The sequence below is a fragment of the Gymnogyps californianus genome, chromosome 5 (genome assembly GCF_018139145.2).
Source record: "Gymnogyps californianus isolate 813 chromosome 5, ASM1813914v2, whole genome shotgun sequence".
NCBI classification, from domain to species: Eukaryota; Metazoa; Chordata; class Aves; order Accipitriformes; family Cathartidae; genus Gymnogyps; species Gymnogyps californianus.
In genome coordinates, this window is record NC_059475.1 from 38251796 (window position 1) to 38274907 (window position 23112).

The following is a 23112-nucleotide window of genomic DNA, read 5'->3' on the forward strand; positions in this document are numbered from 1 at the left end:
GCATTAAGAATATATTTTTGTAATTAAAGGATCTCAGGTCTTGAAATACACTTTTTCTGTGGACAGATGGATTATAGAGACCAGTATAATAACTTCAAAGTCTATAAAAAAATGCTTTTCGTATCTCTGCTGGTAGTCATAATTGCTTCATAGATTTGCCTATGCTTGTCAGAAATTTGTAATATTAGTGTCATCTAATTGAAGATAAGACTTCACTGTAATTAAACAATTAATTTGTCATGTGAAGCCAAGTTGCCTTTAAGCAAAACAAAACTAAACAATCATCCATGGGAGGTTTATCGAGATTTCATTTCGTTAAAATGCTTCACAATATTCCAAGGAAATATCCATCATAATGTCAGGCTGCAAGAAGTATGAGTGTTTCTGTAGAGCCTGGAGTTGCATAGCATTCATCCATACTCTTCAGCTCACTGTATTCTTGGTATTTTTTTTCCGATGTCTGTAATATGGCTACCATTGCTGCTTATAATGTTTTGCAAACTGCTTTTTTGGTTGCGAACAAAACACTTTGAATATACTAACTTACTTTTCCAGAAGTATTTCATGAAAAATATCTAAGCCTTGCATTAACTGTTACTGGAACTTGCGTTGTTCTACGTTTACAGCTGTGGGTGAAACTTGTGTAAGTCCAGATAACGTTCACATAGCATTTTATAACATGTTTCAAGGGGAAATTACTGGAATGAGTTGTTAAAGACAGGCCTGTTAAAGGCCTCAAAAAGCAAGTTAAACATATCTAGGAGTTTGAAATGGTAATAGATGAGATTACGGTAGGAATGTGCTTGTTGCTCCAAGCAGGGATTTACCATAGCCCTATTACTTGTCTGGCTGTTTGGGATAATGAAATGTGTTTGATGTCCTTGAATTGGAAGTACTGAGTTTTTAACACCCTCTTTTCAGGCAAAAAATGTGTCTAATAAGACCATTGTGTGAGCCAAGATTATTCTTAGATTTTTTTTTTTATACAGGAGTTAAGTGCGTACAAATGATTAGGGCTTCTAAATTTTAAGTCTTTGTTGTTAACTTACCTAATGCAAAATCCTGAATATGAGGTGAACAGTTCAAGCTAAAATAGGAATGGATGCCCGAATAGACGTATTTGTTGTAAAAACTGGAAATCCTTTCTTTTTTAATCATCTAGCGTTTACTGCCCCCACCTGCCATGACTGAAGAACCAGAAACTACACAAACTCAGGAGACTGAAGTAGAAGGTGAAGTGCAAGGCATGCAGGAAGGTGCCGAAGAAGAACAAAATAAGGTAGGCGAAGAAACGATAAAGGAAGGAGAATTGAAAGTGGCCGAAGTGGATGAACATCGAACAATGCCAGAACACCCTGGAAGAGACAGTGATAGTGGAGACAGTGAACCTGAGAATGAGACTGAAAAGTGATGCACGGGATGTTTGTCCTCACACGTCTTGGAAAATGAATGGGGAAAAAAGCAGTTAGAAATATAATTGCTATTTTTACATTGACTTTTTTAAATGGTTGCTTGTGTAATGTGACCTGTTTGGTATATTTTTCACTGAATACTTTGTGGACAAGCAAAATGTTTGGCAAACATTTTACTGAGTTCTTGTCAGTATCAGTAATGTAATTTGTTTAATGGCCTCAAATAATACACAATTTCCTTTTCATAAGTTGTTCAGTAAAGATGCTTTTTATACCAGTTTTGAATATTTGACCTTTAATTCAGTCACTGAGTTATCCATTAAACTTCACTGATTAAGTATATTCAGTATTGGTCAGACACTCTTTATAGTTTCCTTAATATTTTGCAATGGAGAATTCCTTACGCAGAGCTGTGCTCCTGTACACTGAGATGGTATTTTAGGCGTAGGCTCAAGTTCAGTAAGATATTTAATTGTATGTCTGAGAAATGTGAATTACCATGGGACTTTGAAATGTTTAAAAGCTTTATTGAATTGGGACCTTGGCAGGTTCTCAGAATTTCATAAGGCCCAGGTACTTGTAGCAATTTCTCATTGTTGATTTCTGATGCTGTTTTTAATTGATTGTTATTTACAGAAGAAGTAAGGATGCAGCTTTGCAACAGCACTGTTTTTTAAATTAGTGTTTTGAAATAAATTTCTTTTGCTTTAAGAGGACACTAATTGCCCAGGATAAAGCCACATGAGGAAGAAAAATGAAAGTAGTTCCCTGAATGCAGGATTTGCAAAACATACAATATTGATATTAATGACATAATGGTTGAGTGGTTTTTCTAGGGTAACTTCCAAGTGTACATCTTTCATGAGGTGATCAGAGAAAGGTTTTTCCCTGGTTCATTAAGAATATCTGCCAACTTGGCAAATTATTCAATGGTTCAATGAGACTTATGAATTTCCAAGTAGATTTTCAAATAAAGCAATAGCCATAGGAACACCTTTTATTGCTGGCAAAGGGAAAATGCTTGGTTTTCAAGTGTTGCAGTTGTGAAGCTGCCAGAAGGAATTCCTCATTAAATTGACTAGAAAATAATTAACTTACGAGCTTTTATTAATAGCATTGAAATTCTTTTTTTTCTTAATATTTTTGTAGTATAATAAGGAAAAAAGAAATACTATAAAGTTAAATGTAAGCCAAGCTCCATGAAACACATCTATTGCACACTTGTGCATGCATGCTGCGATCTCATCTGCCCCTCCCCCTGAAATCATTCTCCCCCCATCAGTTAGAGGGGAGCTCAGGAGTAACAAATCCTAATACTTGCTATTGGTATGCAGCGTTCTCTTGTTTTTCATTCACTGAACTGAAGTTTTCTCAAACAAGAAGACTAATCATTTGAGCAGAATGTGTGTTCTTTCATTGCTTGTTTTGATTGGAAGGGAGTGTACTGTTTATTACCAAATTGTCTCCCTTGGGAGAGCAAATATTAGTGTTGAACATTTGGGTGTTAAGTTTCATGCAGCAACATTCACATGTTCATGCAGGGTCAAATAATACAGGGCCTTCAGGCCACAAGAGACTAGCTCAGCTGAGGGTTGTCATCTTTGTTTTCCAGCCTACTTTCTATAAATACTCAAGACTGACAATCACTTATTGTGCTTTAGTATTTTAAGAATTGGAAAAGGATTCTGGAGGTTTTTTCTAAAATGGATAATTTAACTGACAGAGTTTCTATCAATAATTAGGACAGAATGACTATTAGCAAGCACCCAAAGGAAGGAAGCTCACTGAAAGCAGCTGCGAAGACCTCTCTGGGTTGTGCACAGTTTGAAATGAACTGTGACCACATGTGCCTGTGTGGTGCTGTGTTCTGTGTGCAGGCCCCAGGTGTACGTGGTCACTTCTGGCTCAGCCCTTGTGGAACAGCAGCCAAGTATAGAATCGTCCTAGACTTCAGTGTTGCCCTAAAGTGGTGAGTGGAGTTGTAGTGAAGGTTGTGTCTGGCTAAGGTGCAGGAAGAGGCAATTGAACTGCAAACAATTGCAAAAGCTTGAACAGCCTTAATATGCGGTTTTCTGAGGGACCAAGCACCACCTGGAAAAGAGTGGAAGGTTTTGTTGAGGTGCTTGAGCTGAGCAAGTGGTTCATTATCCTTGCTGCCATCTTCCATATGTTGAACTTTACTTTCTTCAGGGACGTGATAGCATTAGGAGAATGCATTTTCAAAAGTCTGGAGAATCATGTTTTTCATGTAGCAGTGGTTGGAAAGTTCTTGAGGCTTTGATTTGGAAAACGAGATTAGGGGTTTGGGGCTTTTTTCCCCCCAAAGCTTTTCAGTTCTGTTTTTCATTTTTGGTAAAGGATGAACTTTGACTTTTCCACCAAAATAGTTTTTATGTTCTATTTACATTTTCTTATAAGAAACAGTAGGTGGGAGAAGTGAAGCAGTCTAAAACTGTAATTTTGATCTGCATGGTTTGTCTTCCAATGGCAATATTTACTTGGGATTTAGCATCCCCTTGTGATGTCCCTATTTTATTCTAGTGAACAACAAGATCCAGTTAAACTACATGTATTGAAATTTTTTAAAAAAATAGACATACACAAATTTAATTATTTTTAAAAGACAGAATATGTACGTGAACAAAACCATTGTTCAAATAGCTTTTAAAAAAATTCTATTCAAGCATTATTGCAAAGAATTATTATAGCACTGCATGAAAACCTAGCAAACAAAATCTTTGTGAAGACAAGATCCTTTAAGGGTATAAACCAGAGGAAAAGACATAAAATTACTTTCTTTTCTTGTCCCAAAGTGATGTAATAAAAAAAACCCACTAAGGACTCTTTGAGTGAAACTACAGAACTATTAGTGGTTTTTCTTCATGTTTAGCCAACACTTCCATGAATTGCTTCATTTTCCTCTGTTAGACTGAGCCTGTAAAACAACCTAGGCACTACTTTCCAGATTTATTTAAACAGAGACTAGTTTAGAAACGGCTCAACCCTTGGACTCTAATATTGTGCTGATATAAAAATGATACTGTAATTCAATGTACTGTTCATTTCTGTAAGAGCCAGAAAAACAAGGGCAAAGAGCAATTTACTTAGGGTTCTGTCATCCATACATAGTGAGATAGTACTATATAAATACAGGCCCCTCTCCATCTGTGACTCTGAAATAACGCAGTAAGTATAGGTTTCAGTATGATCAAAGAAAATGCCGTAGTAACACCCTCAGAGCATGGCTTGCATTTGCTTTAGTCTGTATGGCACTTTGAAACGGCTTGGCAACGTGGCAAAGACGGTGGATAACTTAGTTCTAAAAAGTTCAGGCCAAAGTTTGCCAAGGGAAAAAGAAGAGACAAGCTGGAGGTCTCAAAAAGCAGTTTGAAATAATGAGTATGTCCATAAACTCCTAAAGATAAGGCCATGACTTTTTCCTAGCCTACCTTGCATTTGATTTAATAGTGGATACCAAATACTGCTCTATGTGTTGGATAAGGTAGGTTCTAACTTCCTTCAAAAGGGAAGCAAACATCTGGCCCCTTCCCCTCCTTCTTGGAATGGATCTCTGCAGTTTCCTGGGACATAAAAGGATATGAATTCTGAAGAAAAGTATTCTCATGAGGAATAGAAGTTAAGTTTTCCTGACAGAATGGCTTTGCTGACAGGACAAGAGACACCAGTTTTATTCTCTGAAATCGCAGAATTCTTTTTTAAAAGAAGACCTAGAGGCGATGTTGATCAGATACTGGATAAACATGATGACGTACAATTCCATTGAAACAAGAATTAGGTAACATTTGAAATCTTGTAGAGCAAGCAGACAAAAGGGAACGTCCTAGCCAACAAATGAATCACAACCCACAGCAGTCAAGAAGCTGTGAATGGCATTAAGACATATGGCAGTGTAGTTTCTTTGCCAAACATGGTAATCCTCTCAGTAGAAACAATAGAAAATGAATGTTTTGGGGGGAGTTTTGGAGGCTGTTTTTATGGCCCTTAGTGCTTCCTTTGGTATGTGGTTTCTCAAGTGTAGTTCTCTTACCATCCTTTTTCTCAGAGGATTGGTTGGTTACGTACCTGTCAAAAAAGCCCAATAACTGTGTAATGTTTATGTGCTATAGTACTGATAAACACATTTTAAAAGAATGCTGTTTCCATTGCAAATTGAAAAAGAACTTTCTTAAAAGACTTTCATCTAAGCATCCTCTGTAAGTCCATGTATTTTCCTAACTTTTGGGAGGTTTCTGAAAAAGTACAGTACCCAAACTTCCAAAATAAAATTCCTCCTTGCCAACACAGGCATCTACAAAATTACTACAGTGAAGAGAATGCAAGAAAAGAGGGAGAAACAATACCTGCAATACTACTCCCTCTCAGTTTGTAAATAGTAATATTTCAGGAGACTGAATACTACTACTGTAATGAGAAAGTGATCTTTTCCCACTCCTATGGTAGGTAACAAGGACAGATTATTTCTCCGGGCCTTGCTCTGGCAGGGCTTTAATTAGCTTAATCTAGCCCATATCAGGGATAATGTAATATGTTGCTATTAAGAAAAACAGTATGTTTCACGTGGCTTCCGTACGATTTTCACTCACCTTGAAAAAAAGAGCAAGGACAAGGATCTTTGAATCAAGTAATAGCATTACTTCGGTGTAATGCAGAGAAGCCTGTTGCTGTACTGTTATATCTGGAAAAGAAGATAAAAGCTGAAGAAGAGTTATTTCAGCTATAGGTAAGAAATTTTCCAGAGTTCAGGCATTATCTCTCTGCTTGAGAATCGCTATCAGAGCAAACAGAGTATGTTTCTGTATGAGTATATTTTAAGAAAATGTAGACCCAAGCAGAAAGTTGAGCCAGCTGCTGTCAATTACATAGTTCATCTGTAGGTGTCAGTGAAAAAGCATATACAACTACAGTACATGTTTGCCTAATGAAATATTAGGATTTCATGATTCCAAAACAGCGTAAAAGAATAAGCTGGAGAGCCAAATAAGGGTCAGGAATATGTCAGTCCTGGCACTGTTTGCAAGAGATAAAAAGAAGCCGCCCTTATTGCATTTATCAAGTGTGAATTCCTAAATTGCTGCAACCCAATGTAAGAGAAGCCCTGCTACGCATCGAGAGACGCTTCAGCATCCTGCTGTGCTAGCCTGACATCTCTTGTGTGTCAAGAGCACTTATTTTTAGATGGGACAGTCATTAGGGACATAACGTATCTTAACTACTGTAAAGGAGTAGTTCAGGGGCAGCAGAAGTGGTTAGGGAGCAGCTCAGTATAAAGGCACTAAGATTCTGTTTCTGACCTTAATCCGCAGCAGTATAGACTTGCCCTATTTCTTCAGAGTGATTTTTGGCAGTAGCAGTCACATCCTATTGGGCGATACCATGCTTTCTAAAATGAGACATGCCACATGTTTTGCATGCTGAGTCAGAGAGGGGAGAAAGTGCCTCGCCAATAATCCTCTTGTGCTGAGGACACATGCAAGAACACTGAAACAAGACTAATTGGGAAAAAGAAAAGCCCAGTTGCGGAAGAGCTGTCTTGCTGTCTGTCACTGATCACCTCTGGAAACATGAGCAGAGTTAAATAAATAACTGCTGTATTACAATGCATGTAAATATGACCGAAGTTTGAACAGAACTCATGCATATCCAAATATTACCTCTGTATGTGTCTAAATTAAAAAGCTAATAATGACTAAAGTTAAGAAGAAGTAATGGTTTTGCTTATTGGAAAGATAGGCTGAAAATTATTATTCTTTGGTTGATAGAAATCTTTACTGAAACTGAAGTCTCTATTAGCAGTTTTGTGGTTTCATACAGATCCTAGAGGAGAACATTACATATTCACCTTCTAGAAAATGCTGAGTTCTTATTTTGTGGACTGGCTTTTACTGATACCCTACCGTGTATTGGTCTGGATTTTCTCATCTCTGTAGGTGTGTAGTAGTGAAAAATCATATGGAGTGGAAGGGCAGGACGCATGGCATCCTGATCAATTCTGTATTTACTATAACATTGTATCTAAACTGTTGTAATGAATGTGAATTACATAAACCATCAGTGATAAACTAGGGATTTTGAGAACAGAAGACATGTTAGGGAATTAGGAAACTTTTGTGGGGTACTGTTTTAGGAAATAATGCAATTGTAGAGTTGATGACAATTTTCCCAAAGCAATGCTTTTCCCGAAATGTTAGTTAAATGTTGCACTTTGTTGATATCATATTTAAAAACAAACAAAAACTGTTCAAGCACTTGGCTTTAGTAATGCACTTTTCCCTTACATGAATCATACGTTATTAGAAAGTCAAGTGATAAAATAGAAAGTAAAAGATACAGTATTCCCAATTAAAAAAGAAAAAAAATCACAAGAAGACCCACACCAAAAACCCCAAAATATTTCAGAGTGTTTAAAAATTCTGATTTTTTTTTTTGTTTCAATTAGCACTGACAGGAAATTTTAAAATTTGGAATTTCACACAAAATGAAAACTTGAAACTGTGACCAGCTCTGGTCAAATACGTTTGGATGTTGAACCCTTCCTGCGGTTCCACTTGAGTTCCAATTTTGAAAACTGACTGACCTAGACACAGAAGTGAATGATTCACTGTAATCTTCATGAAGTTCAGGCTATTAAAATTGTCCTCAATGCCCTGCTTTCCTGTCCTGGTACAGGATGTAGTAACATACTATTTCTTTCCTTGTTCAGACTGACCACGTTTCAGGCACCTGCTGGTTTTACTCAGAGCTAAGAAATGCTCCTGAGTAGCTCATTATTTTCACAGGCTCTGTTCTTTATCTCATTTGATCTCTAATGTACTATGAACTAATCTGGCTCCTGCATACACAGATACTTCAGTGATGGGGCAGTTGTCCTAGATTGCTCCCTGCTCCTGCAGCGTTCACCCACTGGCGTTGTGTCAGTCTGAGCTGCGTAATGAGATGAGGCACTGAGGACAGCTGCTGCTCCTGACTCATCTTAGTGCTCAGTCCTATGCACAGTACCTTCCTGTAACTCTAAGCTAAAACAATCATTATAAATTGGAAAGAAAAACTGAGCAAACACAGCAGGTTTAGTGTTTTAAATTTTATTTATTGAAACACAAATATCAGTGGAAATACACACGCGTACCTTGTGTAGCGGTAAAGTTATATAGAGAAAGTTGATTCTTAAGAGGATGTGTTACTATAATCACAAATGTGATATGCTTAATTTTGTCAGTATGAAACCTGGTATCTTACTTAATATCAGGTAAAGCCTATTCTGTAAACTATTAGTTTAAACCAGGGCTTAAAATGTTTTTGGTATTATTTCAATACACGGAACTATGAATGAATATATACCCATGCTTTCTCCCTATGGGAATATATGAAAAGCCTTTCAATTTAAACAATGTAATGCCCTTTTAAGTGGTGTTTTGGCATCTCATTTTCCCAAAAAGGGTTTGTCCTGCCAAATTTAAAGTTACTCTATATGGATTTATTTTATTATATTTAGAAATGATGCCTTACAGTGTTCCAAGATGAATACAGTGGAATAAAGAGCCAATGTAAGTTATTGCTAATGCTCCTGTACTATGGAGGAGGAGGTGTGGAGAAGGCAATCCCTCTCCTAGGTTTCTGAATTCTGCCAGCAAAGGAGAGTACTAGAGGAGACCATGTTCCACCCAAGTTAATGAGGGTTTGGGTCAAGAATTTTTATCTTAATCCTCCTAGACCTTAGCTAAAGATGCTAAATTTACATACATACAAATATACGGCTGTCCTGAAAATTGCTATCCAAACTTTTGTATAAGGGATTGCATGACTGTTGGTAACTGGGACCTGGAAGGCAATAGGTAGAAACTGGTGGGGCCATTAGATCAGAGGTGAAATAAGCATAATACACCATGAGCGTATTATGAGGAGATGCCCAGTAATGTGTAGCAGTAAGCTAAATATATACCTCAGTGTTTTAGCTTTAATTTATGAATGTAACAACAGTTCCATGTTTCTTCTAGCAAGCTCTTTTAGATGAACTGTAAATACATCTGCTTTGATCAAATATTTTCCCAGTTGGCACCTGTCTCCACGTTAGGCTACCTTTCTCCTTTGAGAAGGGAGGGAAGTGACTGTGTTCATGACTCTTCTCACGCTCATGCCTGCAGAGCAAACCTCCCTTCTTCAAGTCAACCAGAAAAGCCTTAGTGGGAATCTTCCCCTACCCTCCACCTTCTGACATGGGTTCACTGTCTCAGTTTGCTGGTGATGGGACCTTTTTCCCCCTACTTGGTAACTGTTTGCTGAATGAGTTTTGCTGCTTTTTGCTGCAGATTTTTGCAATCTGGATATGGCCACGTTAAACACACAGTTGAGGGGAAAGACATAAGCCTTGCTTGCATTTTGGACTGGTTATGGTATGCCTCTGAAAGATGTGAAAAAGAATGAATGTGCTCATCAGTAGAAATTTGTATTAGGGTAATTGGCCTAAATTGCCAAACTGCCAGTAACCTAATTAGCCACTGCCTGACTCTGAATGTAGGCAGTGTACATCAAGGTCTCTCCTGAGCCATACAACCCTTTGGGATTAGGTAGGAGCTATGTGCAGATTTTCAGGTTACGGGGTTAGATTTTGATGTTTACATGCCGCTGTAGTCACAAAAGTCGTCCCCCGTCCCCCCCCCCGATCTGGCTCTAGGCTGTATAGATATCAATAGATGGAGAAAAAACAGTGAGTCTTGCAGCACCCTTTTCAAATCAGCAATCTTGGAGACAAGGAACAATTATTCATAACAATCTTTTTGGCAATTCTGAGAAAAGACTTGAACGTATTCATAGTGTTTTCATTAAATTTTGTGGACTATCAACTTTTCAGATACCCTAGTATAATCTGCTTAAAATAGGGAAGTCATTCAATAGAACAACAAAGACTGTACTTTCTTGTCTTGTTCTAGCTTGAAGCCAGATTTAGGACATCTTGAATATATTGGCAACTGAGATGTTTGAAGACAGTTTTAATTAGCTATTTAACTAGTTTGTTTATGAAAGGCAATCAGAAGTCGAGCACTAATTTGCAATATTATTTCAGTGAGTACATGTTCAGAATGAAGATTAGCCAGTTTGTTTTCTAATGGAAGAAAAAAAAAAGCAGTCTACAACTGAATTTTAAGGGCTGCACAGCAAAGACAAGACTGAAGATATAGTGCCACTGTTTTGCTGTGTCCTGTGCAGTTTCTTTATTTGAATTCATTCTTCTGCTTAAGTTGACTGGGTGTTTAAAATTTCAGCTGGCAAGCTGTCAGGCTTGCCAGCAGCATTTTAACTGTGAATACCATGATATCCGTATACTTACATTTTCAACCATAATATTTGTTTAGCAACTTCAGTGCTGAAAAAATTTATGAAGAAAACCCACTTCTTCATACACACTGTGAAAAAAGTGTTGACATAATTCAGACATAATTTTGACATAATTCAAATCACCATGTATTTACCTTGACTATAAGATGTTTTGTTAAACTAAATGCTCAAATCATGTTGTGGCTAAGACTTTCTTTGAGATATCTAGATAATAAGAAAATTACTTAGAATATCTTACAGCATTTCACTCTGATATGATTTAATATAGCCTAAGTGGATTTTACCAGAATTTTCTGAAGCATAAACATAGTTGAATTATAAAAAGCTGCCTGTACAACAGCATTTGTAAGCTGTCTTTTAAAAAATTACCAAATGTGGTAACAGAAATACACACTGAAAATTCCTTGGAAATTATAGAATGTTCTTGTTATCTAACAAAAAGATGGAAAAGACAAAATGAAGGAAATTGGAGGATTTGAGGAACATCCGAAGTGCTTGTGTAACTGACACAAACAGAAACCTTCCCATAGGGACTGTGGGACACATGTTCTCCTCCCTATTTGGTTCTTTGCTGTTTCTATTGTATGTCTGTTCCAAAATGCACTCTCTTCCACTGGGCACAGTGAAGTTTTCTGTAAGATCGCTGCAAAACTTATTTAGCCATCCTTATTTCTCTATCCCTGTCATGGAAGGATGGGGAGACACATTTTTAATCTCTCTAGGATATGCCAGGTCTCTCCTCCAAAAGTCTTCACTAATCAAAACGTGACATGCACATGCATTAGTGTCTATCTTTAGTTTCCCTGCCTCATGCTTTTTGTGGTTGAGATCAGAAGATACTTACCGTATCAACTAAAATGCAGCTGCCAAAACCACGGCTAAGTGTGGTTTTTCAGTACGATATCATAAAGCAGCATAAATTCAGCTAAGAAATCCACACCATCCTTTCCCTGAGCCCTGCTATAGTCTCTTTTTCTAAACAGGAACAGTGAAAGCAGCGTTAGTAAGTTAGTATGAAATATTACTGTGATTGGTATGAAATTAGTCCATGAGCAACACTATCTAGGTAGAGTTATATTGTTCAAGAAAACGTTCTTTCTGGTCATATTTTAAATGTTTTGTAAACAGAACTTGGCTGAAGAAATGGAACTCTTTAGGCTGCCCATAGATCCAGAGTTACTGTTATTTTTCATGACATTGTTTACTCTGTCATGATTTTAAAGCAGTGCCTGCTGCCATGTTGTTCATGTATTTTATTAGCGTCTGAATTAGAGCAACCTCTTTAACTCAATAATACTGTGCCTCCCACAGTGATCGCTCATTAGGCTGAGTAATACTGCTTTTTACTACCCTAACTTCTGCTTCTCCTTCTCTCTTCTTGATGTTTAACCACTTTATCACCTTGTATATACGGCTGGTTAACAGCAGTCCTTTGATAACCAAAGTGCACATAGTAAACGCTTGGGTTTTAATTTTAAAATAATTTCCTGTGCAGTTTGTATTTTTACCATGAAATCTCAATTAAAAATTATTAATAATGAAACACTGAGAAATGTTTCAGTGTTTTACGTATGATAAATTTATTTTTCCATTGTTTGATTTTTCTTGGTTTATTTAGCTGCTGGGCATCTCACAAGACTAGCAGAAAATGCCAGGTTGTGTTTTGGATTGTGTAGCATTTTCATACATATAAATATATCTGCAATTTTCCAGACTGCTGAAAGAACGAACAAGGCAGCTCACAACACATCTCAGTCATTGGGGAGATAACTGTTAATAGTCTTGGTGGATAATAGGCTTGATGGATCAGTTAAATAAAGCACATAGTGTCAAAGCTCAGCGTAGGGAGTAGGTGATAATGAGAAGGACCAGCAGATATGTAAACTCAATTAACCTGGTACTAGTTGTGTGCAACCTGTTTCTCATTAAGCCAGAGAATAAGCAATGGGAGGTGTCCTTCTTAGGTTGCCTGTTGACAACCTGAGAAGTTCTGGAGATTTATGGGCTAGCCATGGTCTGGACCTCAGGATTTTCTTAGTGTATTATATTCCAAACATTAATTGTATTCATCTATACCCATATTTTCTCATGTGTTGAAGGAACATTGCAACTTATCTCTGTAGAGCTATGTTAAAAATTTGCATCCAAGTCATTCTAGTCTAGAAAACTACTTATTAAAGTGCATCTGAGATTTCCCTTTCTTCCTTAGGAAGTTTCCCAGGAGGCATGTGTGACTCGGTATTTGTTACATTAGACTTTTGGTAAATATGGAAAACAGATTTTTCTTGGCTGAAAATATCTATCTTTCCCCCAAAATAAAATTTTCAAACAAAAGAGAGTTCCATCTATATATGTCTGTATACACTTGCAGTCAAAGTTAACCCTTCTTTTCTGTGTCACTGGGTTTCAGATGGCAGACTGCAACTGCTTAGTGCGGGGATTATTTTGGCTCATTGTGCTGGTGTTTCTTGGCTGGCCCATAGGCATAGCCTTGTGTGCCCTCTATGGATTCCTTTCTCCTCTCGCTACTTTAATAGGACTAGATGAATTAAGCAAAGTGTTGCTGAAGGGCGCATGTTTGGGGAGGCAGCATGCTCAATGCGTGCAATGGCAAGTGCCTGCGTTAAGCAATGGAGACAGCCCTGCATCAGACAAGCATTCAACTGTATGCTGTTGGATTTCATAGTTTCCTCTGTTAATCTTAATTTTGCAGTTTAAACAAACTTTTCTTAGTTTTTAACTGTGTACGTTTCTCTTGAGTGTCTAAGAAACCTTAACAATCCAGAGGTTTGTCTTCTAAAATATATGATAAAAGTTGTAGCTATTCTTTTGACAATGAGTAATGATACCATGTACTTGGAGAAGGTAGCTATGTATGCATCTCTCAGGTTTTGAGCTCAGTGTCAAAATCTAATTAAATAGTTGAAAATACTGCGTAAGAGGTGGAATGCACCTACTGGTTCTGATCGAGACACTTGTGAAGAGTGGATACCGAACTAGAAATTTACTCTTGTGAATATTTTAATCTACAGTACACATTGCTCAGTAATAAGAAAAGTGAAATTCTGATCTGATGTCTTTACAGTACGTATTTTTTCATATATACGTTTCAGTGCCTGTTTAGTTCCTTTGCAATAGACATTAGAAATCTTGTGCATTAGCATCTCATTTTGTGTTAATTTCCTGTGAAGTGCAGTTTTTCAATGGAACAACTGCACTTCATGTGGGTTCCCTGCACTGATTTCAAGTATATTAAAATAATAAACAATTTCTGTAAACACCCTTATTGAAATGTCTCTTCCTTTGTCCTTTGTTTGATGTATTTTATATTTTTATGATCCATTGAACACTAAGCATTGTCCAACCATTTATTTGTAATACTTTGGATTTCTAAGAATTTTAGTAGGTCTCTAGAGAAAATATTTTTTATTTTGCTTTTTATGGCCTGCGTTTGTTGGTTCTGTCATCTCATATTTTTATTATAGTGAGTATTTATATGAAAAATAAGATTGGTTTTCTGAAAGTTTCTTTTCTTGCTTCAAAAGACATTGCATAGCTTAAAGTGACCAGCTGACAGAGTGACAGTAACTACAATTTCCTGTGTGTTTCCAGAAATGTTTTAGAAATGAGCAAGTCTAGAAGGCAGTTTAAAGAGGTTTAATTGATCCAGAGGAGGGTATGATTACATGAAACAGTGTTTCAATGCCATGTCAACGTACCAAGAAAAGAAAGAAGTTGCCCTCTGAAAATCAGAAAACCTTCAGAGGTCTATAGTGGTTGCCTAGTAAGTTCAGATTTATACCCAATGATACAAGTGAACTCACTGAGGATGGAGAAGACTTACTTTCCTTTGTTAACCATTTTCATTTGTTTATCACTTCATCCAGTTTGTCACTAAAAGAATGTATCTTGGCTAAAAAATAAAAGAAAGCTTCCCCCAATTAGCTGTGAGAGACTAGAACAGACGACACAGTGGGATCAAATGCCTCACTATTTTTGAGTAGGACTCTCATTACTTCATGAAAGGGGTAAGTAACGTGACATGGTCTCTGGGGCAGCTGGAGATTGGACTTGATAGTTTAAGAGAGCTCCTTAATCTTGCCAAAACTGTAACCATTTCTTCAGAAATTTTTCATGTAAAAAGTCTACCTCAGGTTGGATATTTTGGAAAGTTTGACCCAAAATTACTTAGCCATTTTTGAAAGCAAAGCTGGGGAAAAGTATGTATATATTATGTAAAAATAAAATAGTACAGCCATTTTGTTGAGAGGTTCTAATCAGCCCAGTACTTACACATTTGAAATTTGACAGAGGGAAGTGTAAGGGTGATGGATGACTTTTTTTGCTATGTTGGGGAAAATGCTGAAATTCAACTGCTTCATAAGCTCTTAGAAAAGCTATGTGTATGTGTTGAGCAGCTGAAACCTCTGAAGAGTCTGTCTTCTCTGCCTATATTCAGCCATGCTCATCTGTTGCACAAGACTGGCCTATGTCCACACCATTCCTATAGAACAGGTGAGCATGCAATATTTGCCTGCTCGTGCACAGGGAAGTTGGTGATTTCCCCTGGGTTATGGTGGGGTCAGATATCAGAACTCAGACGAGGGAGATTTCTTCCGTTTCTTTGCAGTAGTCTTCCCAACGTGAATGAAGAATGTTCTTGACTTAACTGTAGCAGGTAAAACTAGTGAAACTGGGACTGGGAATGAAAATGTTTGGGTTCAGAGATGGGGCAATCAGGGTTGGCCACTATTTTCAGCAGAGTTATAGATTTCTGGAAGAGGATTGAAAATGGGAGACTAGAGAAGCCAGACAAGATTATATTGAGGAGCTGGACTTGAATGTGAGTAGGTAAGAATGAGGTTGTAGGGTTGAAGAGACGTCGTTGGAAGAGTTGGAGGAAAATAACACCCCCAGGAATGATACTTGTCTCCAACATGGTTGTAGAAACCTGTTACTCCTGTGACAGTGATATCGGTGAATGTAAGACATCAGCCTTGCTGGTGAAAGAGAGTGGCATTATGATGCTATACGATGTCACTTCTGAATTTCAGCTTTCTTTTTTTAACCTCCCCAAAACCTTTGTGCAAAGGCAGTTCAGTGAAAGTATATCATGCTTGCAAAGTCAAGCACTTAAAGTCAGGAAAGGTCCTCTTACAGCTACTGATTAAATAGAACTTAAATGACTGCACATTTTCTTCAGCAAGAGTCTTGGCATCATTCTGAGTAGTACAGGGACATGCTCTGGGTGTAATGCTTTGGATTTTAATGTCACCAAATCTATTCCAGAGCTTCTCATATGTGGATAGTAATGTATCATCTGGTTCTGCAGGACCCTTGGGAAACTCTGTGGCAAAGAAGGGTACAGCAAAATCCCTGAGGAAATCAGCGAGTCCATCTTCTCTAGCCTACAGCTTAGAGAACCAGCTCCAAGGCCAGTTTACAGAATTTATGTACAACAATTACTTGATAAAGTACTGAAAGGGAAGAATAGGTACAGAAGCAGCCCCAAAACATCTCTCACTTCTTCTTTTTGAGTAAGCACCTAATCTTTAGGGTATAGCAAGAGATTCAGTCTTGTGTATATCTAGCCATAATTATTCTTGTAATAGCTCCTGCCTAGAACTGCCTGTAACTTGGTTCTGGGAGGTAGGGATATGTATTTCTACCACAGTAGGAACACAAGAGGATTACATATGCTATTTACCAACAAGCTACTGCAATTAAAAAGCCGTTGTGAAATAAAATTGGCCATAACGGAATTATTTTTTGTTTCTTTCAGTGAGAATAGCAAGGGGCTTGAGCACTTAGAAAGTGGTTTCAGGGTGTGAATCTGGACTGGTAAGAAAGAGCATCTAAGCTTTGGAGACGAATAGTATTTCAGAAAGACCCTTGTCCTCATTTAGCCTCAACCATCAAGCATCATCTTATGCTGAATTAGGTGACGATACATAGGAGAAGTTGAATATTTTAGAGGATAGGATCAGAAAAAGTAGAATGCTGACTGAGGTGATTCACTTGGGGTTTTTTTGCTGATTCTGTTCTCTGAAACATTTAACTTCCCCTGTGTATTAGCACTGAACTCAGGAGCTGTGAATTTTGCTAGGGCAGAGCAGACAGCTAAAACTTAGGCATTAAACATCATCTAACATGCATGTGAATACAAAAGGTGGAAATATGAGATTTAGATTGACCACAGTATGTGTTCTGGATATGGAAAAGGAGAAAATAAATGCACCCAAACTCAAACCCTAAAACTACTATGTGGTTCATGTGATGGACTCCCTGTAGGGAGCCTTCTAAGTGCTGGAAGAAAAGAATATTTTTTGTTTGACTTACTCAGCACAAACAGAATGACTTGGATATTTTCTCTTTTCTCTCTCTTTTATAGCTCCACAATAATCAAACAGAATTGAAACAAACTTCTGAAAAATCAGATTTTTGTTGAAAGCTACTTTTGAAATACCTACCTGTGGTAACTTTTTCTTCTGCATAGAAATAAGCTTTCTGAAATCAATGTTATAATTCGATTACGTTCTCAATCATAAATGTTACTGTGTGACTTCCAACAGCAACTGTACTAGCTGGTAAAATGGAGCCTGAAATGTACAAACATTTTTAAGTTACTGCTTAAGCCTAGCAGCTACGTTCTGGGAGTACTGGAGCATTAGTTGTTTTGCTCTTCATTTTGCTTCTATTACGTATCTGGTTGGTACCACAGAGGATCTGTTGTGTCAAGGCTGTGTCTGTGATGCTGAGTCCCAGAAGGATTTGTGAGATACACCGGGAGTTAGAATGCCAAGTGATCCCTATGAGCATCTCTTTAAATTGCTCTTCCCTCCCCATCTCTCTCAAATTAGAAATTAGTGGGTGATTGCTCAAATCCTTTTGGAGTGCAATGAGTTTTGGAGTCCAGCAAGCAAGAGAGATGTGAATGTTTGCCAGAATAGCCTCCGTTCTTCTCTCTTTTCTTTCAATCCTAATCTAATTGTCCATCTTTATTCTCTTTACCTCTTTCCTCTGTTTTTTCCTATTTTTGTTGCCTTTTATTTAATTCATCATACTTTGCATCCTCTTATTTTTTCCTGTGAGATTTTTGATCTGTTTTTGATTTAGGTTTTCATTAACTGATTTTATTTTCCTTCATTATGTTTTCTACCTTCCCCTTTATCTACTTCATTGAATTTCCTTTTATATTTATAAAGTTGCTTTCATGCCTGACATAACTGCTGTAATTCCTTGTGCTGAGTATGTCTTAAGGGGCTGTTGTGTTTTGTGTTTGGATCTCAAGTCTTTAAACCTTGTTATTAAGTTTATTTTTCAGCTATCCTTGATCAGATTTTGGACTGCATCCTATTGTTTATTATTTCCTTGTGGGAATGGACCTTCAGCAGTAAATGTCTTAGACTGGTGGTCTCTAAACTTTTGTGATCACGCACCCCTATCAGTAAAAAATTTTTGAACGTGCATCCCCAATATATGTATATTTATTAATGTATAAATTATGTACAGGTACTACTGTACTAACACATTCTGTACATTATAAAACATACACAAAAACAGAAATTAAAAAGAGAATGAGATAAAGATGAAATAAACACTATTTTAAAATATTTTTAGATTTTATTTATTAATGGTACAAAAAATATTTTCCTCCTGCAGCCCAATGGATTGTCTTCCGCACCCCCTGGGGTCCATGCACCCCACTTGGAAACCACTGTTCTAGATATTCCCAAAACAAGCATCAGCACCCCGAAACACACTTCTTCCAAAGAGCACCTGAGTACTGTAAGTGTTCTTAGTTTGTTATTATTTTTTCCATATCTGATAAAGGAATCAGATTTTGTAACAGCTCCAGAATAGCTAGCACAGCAGTAAAGTTAGTTGAACCAATAATTCCTTACATTCATCTTCCTCTTCTCCATTTTCTTACCTTTCTTGTGTATTTTTGCCCATCCTTTTAAAATAAACAATGAAATACATTTACAAACCAGTCACCCTTTTACGCAAGGCCATATATGATTCTGCTACTAGGTTAGAAAGAATTCCTGTTATGTTCTAAACCAGTCCACACTTCCTTCATTATTAATGGTGTAACAAAACTTCTTTTAACTTCATTCTAAGAGAACTTCTTATGCTGTTCTGTGCTAGTATTAGAAACTATTTAGGTCTGCATTATTAGTGTGTAATTCTACAGCGAGAAATTGTCTCCCCTTGGTTATAGGAGGGCTTGATTCTGAATAATGCCAGGTACTTTAGGATGAGTAGCACTGCTGCTCTTACTGCTTTACCAGTTTTGATCTGTGCTTTAATGATAGGAACAGAAAAAATAACTGGAATCTCCCACAATGAATCTAGAGATCTAAACAAGCTATGTTTTTGTAATACTTTAAAATTTTTCTTTCATTTCCTGTAAGAGTAATGGTGCATGACAAATAGATAAGAATTGATGGAGCCTGATGTATAAATATGCTATATATGATAATTTAAATGAATATGCATTACAAATAAAAGGCCATTGAAACTCATGAATATTCAAAAGCAGTAACGTGTTTAGCTTTATTGAAATTTTACTTGCAGATATATCTACCCAACTTTTACCTTTTGTAACATTCTTTTCCCTGACTCAAATTTCTATGGTACTATGTAGAACCAGGATCTTTTCTTCCTTTAGTTTTCCTTTTAGAGTTCACCTATCCTACACAACTTTTTCCCAGGTTAAATAATTTATCTACTCATGACAATATATTAGTTGTTTTGGCAGCAGTGATGTTTTTATATCCAACTGCATTTTCCTAACAGTTCCAGAAGCAGGAGGCAAAACAAGAATTTATGTAAAGTTGTCGTGATTTTCAGCTTACTTGTGTTTCTGTGCTCATTTGAATTCCAGGATTGTCTTTTTTCTTTTCATTTGAATACTGCAGAGATATTTTTCCTAAAGGTAAGCTCTTCAGTATTTCATTTCCTTGTTGTTACTAATTGAACTCAGAATCTCACTCCTCTGTGGCTTCAGCTGGGTATAACTTTGCTGACACCGGCAGAACTTTCTATGGCTTTCAAGCAGATCAGGTTGAAGAATCTGGCTGAGCAAAGCAATTTCTTCATCGTAACAACTATTTGATCTTGTTAGAGTCATCTGTAAAATTGCATGCCCCAAAACACCAGTAGGAATGGGGTGATAAGTGGAAAATTTGAGGACTACTGGTCTGATGCTTAAAACACTAGAGTGGTACTTCGAAGAGTCTTTTTTTTTTTTCAGATTGATCGACAATTTCCTGTTTATCATTAAGTCAATTAATCTATACCTCATTGCCTTATGTATAAAAACCTCACAGGAATTTTGGGAGTTTAAAATTCACTAATAAATACAAACAACTTAGTTGTACCAAACTGGAAGGCCTCTAAAGAGCTAGAAAGCTACTGACTTTGGGATAGATGCAGGTTGTTAGCTAACACAAGACTGTAATTACAGTGCATATTCTAGCTTTTTCTCTTAATGTCTCAAGCTTTAAGGGCTTACTTAGTTTATATGCTTCCAGCCCAACTGATCTAATTTTCAGAATATGCTTAGACATGATATTTTCAGCATTCACCCTATTATTTATATAATCTTGAATTTATTTTATGCTTGTATGGAATTTCACTTGCTTCCTGGTGCTATAGAGATCGAATCAACAAAATAATATTTCAATCACTTAGTTCAATATGAATAGTCCACTTCCTGCTGGGGTTTGAACTCCTGCAGTATCCTTTGAAGATGACAACGTAAATTAACAGCTTTGTAGGGTACACAATGATTCATAATTAATGGCCAGAGTAAATTTGCTAGTTATAGTTCTGCCAAATAAATATTTCTTTATCCTTGGGTATTTATGCCTTTTATTTAACTATAAATAGTTGTTGTGTCCTCCTTGATTTGATAGGAAAGCAGTATACATAGACAACTCTTCCTGGGCTTATTCCAAAGCCTATAAAGTCAATGAGAGTTTATTAAGAATTTTGGTGCCGTTTGTATCAACTCCTTAAGCTTTCTTCTAAGGATTTTCTCTCAAACATATAATAATCTTCCTGAACTTGCTGTAGTTAATTCCCATTTTTCTTGCACTTGGGTACTTAGAACTCCCTGCAGTATTCTAGGTACAACAGTTTAATTCTTACAGCAGCCATTTAGATAATTTTCACTTGAGTTGTCATAGGGTCTTCATTGGGAACCAGCTTGACCATCAGTGATACAAAAAGGAAACAGTGCAGATGAATCTTACAGAACATAAAGTATTTCTTCTCAGTTTCCAAAAGTTTTGACACAATTTACATGTCACAAGAGATTCTGTATCAAAGACCTTTACCTTTAAAATGGTGTATTTTTTGAAAACACCACAGATTTTAATTACTACTTTCAAAAAACATATGTAGTGTGCTAAATGTAAGGAAGGCTGGAGGTGCTGCAGTACCTAATTCTTAGTTGCCTGTCACTCAGACAGGAATCTAGAGAATTGGCATAGGTGTGTAGATTCCACCTAAAATATGAGATGATTTAAGCACTGGAACATGCCAGAAAAAGCTAAAGTAATAATAAGACATTTAGAGCTAATATATTGGAAACGCTAAATCCTGGGATGTATCTGAAACCTCCTTCCTTTCTCAAGTTAGTGCGCTTGAACTGGAGAAGTTAGCAGGTAGATACTCTGTTCACTTGGGAGCCAGAACCTGAAATCCTTGTAGAAATTGCCAGCATCTTTTCTTCCTGAGAAGGTAAATAGGACTTATTCTTTATTGTTTCTTTTGTCGGGTTCCTTTTTACGTGCCACCTGGGCATGAAAAAGGAGGTGGAGGTAGATGTAGAGAGGAGGCTATTCCTTCTCCCTTTTATTACAGATTAGAGGTCAGAGTACTCTGGTGGGATGAGAGATACAAGTTTAATGCTCTCTTCAGCTCTTAGGTTAGCATCCTAAGCACTAGAATGCCTTTGAAGTTTAACAGATAAAATTCTGCCTCATTCTGTTTCATGTGGGCCTCTGGGTACGAAAAAGCAAAGGGAGAGAAAACAAGAGATGAAACATGACTCCACAATCTGCTAGCTCTACTTGGCTGAAGGTGTCCTGGGTATCTGCTTTTCTTTTTTTAACCCAATGTCTATGCAAATCCTCTGTGAATGGTGGTGAGCGGAGCAGACGTAAGTAATATCGGCTAGAAAAGCTGAGCGGTGACATGGCTAGCAAAGAGCAACAACGAATGGGTGGTGCAGCCAGCAAGATCAGCAGGAAGGCTTTTGGTGTGGCCTACAGCATCCTACAGCAGATGGGGGATCCCCTGGGGGATAACAAGGCAGGCAGGGCAGGGCAGGGCAGGGGTCCCACCAGCCAGGTCCCAGTCCCACAGTGCCCAAGTGAGGCAAGCAGGGCAGGCCTGGAGATCCAAGCAAGAGTCCAGATCATAAGGCAACATCATGGTGATGAGGCAGGTCTGAGGTCAATCCGGGAAGTCAATCTACAGGACAGGGTTCAGATCCACTGGCAGCCAGCAGGACCATAGCAACAAGGCTGGGCTGAGACTTCAAGGTTCAGATGGGGATCAGGAACAGGGCTGGTGAGGGGAAACAGGCTCAAACATGGCCCCAAGATGGCTGGGCAGGGCCATGGGGATGGGGATGGGCCTACCTCAGCCCAAGGAAAGCTGGAGACTGGCCCTGCTGCGGCATTGCTGGGGCAGGGGCTGACGGCCCTGGGGGTCTGACATGGGGTCCTGGGCTGGGCAGGGTGGGGGGAGCCCTGGGGTCTGACATGGGGTCCTGGGCCGTGAGCAGGGAGGGGGGAGCCCCGGGGGGCTGACATGGGTCCTGGGCCGGGCAGGGTTGCGGGAGCCCCGTGGGGCAGACATGGTGGGTGGAGCCGTGGGAGAGGCCAGGTAGGGACAGTCAGGGCTGTGAGTGCCCTCAGGGCCATGGCAGATACAGTCTCCAAATGCCATGTGGTTAAACAAAGTTAAATAAACGTGGGTTTTTTTCCCTTTACTCTGTCAGTCAGCCTGAATATAGTCTGAATCCTTAGAAACCTTGGTCCTTGCTATCTCTATTGGAGGATAATGTCAATGCCAGCCCATCTGTGTGCCCCTGTTCTCTGTAGAGTATGGCTGATTCAAGACTTGGCAAGCTCACTCAGCAAGTAACTTTTCTTTTTTACTGATATTTACCGAGTTCCTTGTCTTAGGGATATTTTTTCTCATTTTGAAGGGCAGTGTGCTATATTTTGAATTTTTCTGCATGTCAAGCTTTGTCAAATGTCTATCCAATACCTTGGTCTGTCCAAGACATTTTGCACTGGGAAACAATTGCTTATCATGAGAGTCATTC

The 23112-nt window shown here is 38.0% G+C and overlaps 1 protein-coding gene across 1 annotated transcript in view; it reads left to right on the forward strand.

Annotated features, from left to right (window-relative positions):
* Nucleotides 1-1689, forward strand: part of AQR (aquarius intron-binding spliceosomal factor) — a 59725-nt gene extending 58036 nt beyond the window's left edge. Inside the window, exon 35 of the mRNA XM_050897231.1 lies at nt 1163-1689. Coding sequence (XP_050753188.1) covers nt 1163-1411 — 249 coding nt within the window. The 3' untranslated portion in view covers nt 1412-1689. The remainder of the gene's footprint in view (nt 1-1162) is intronic.
* The last annotated feature ends 21423 nt before the right edge of the window (nt 1690-23112 follow it).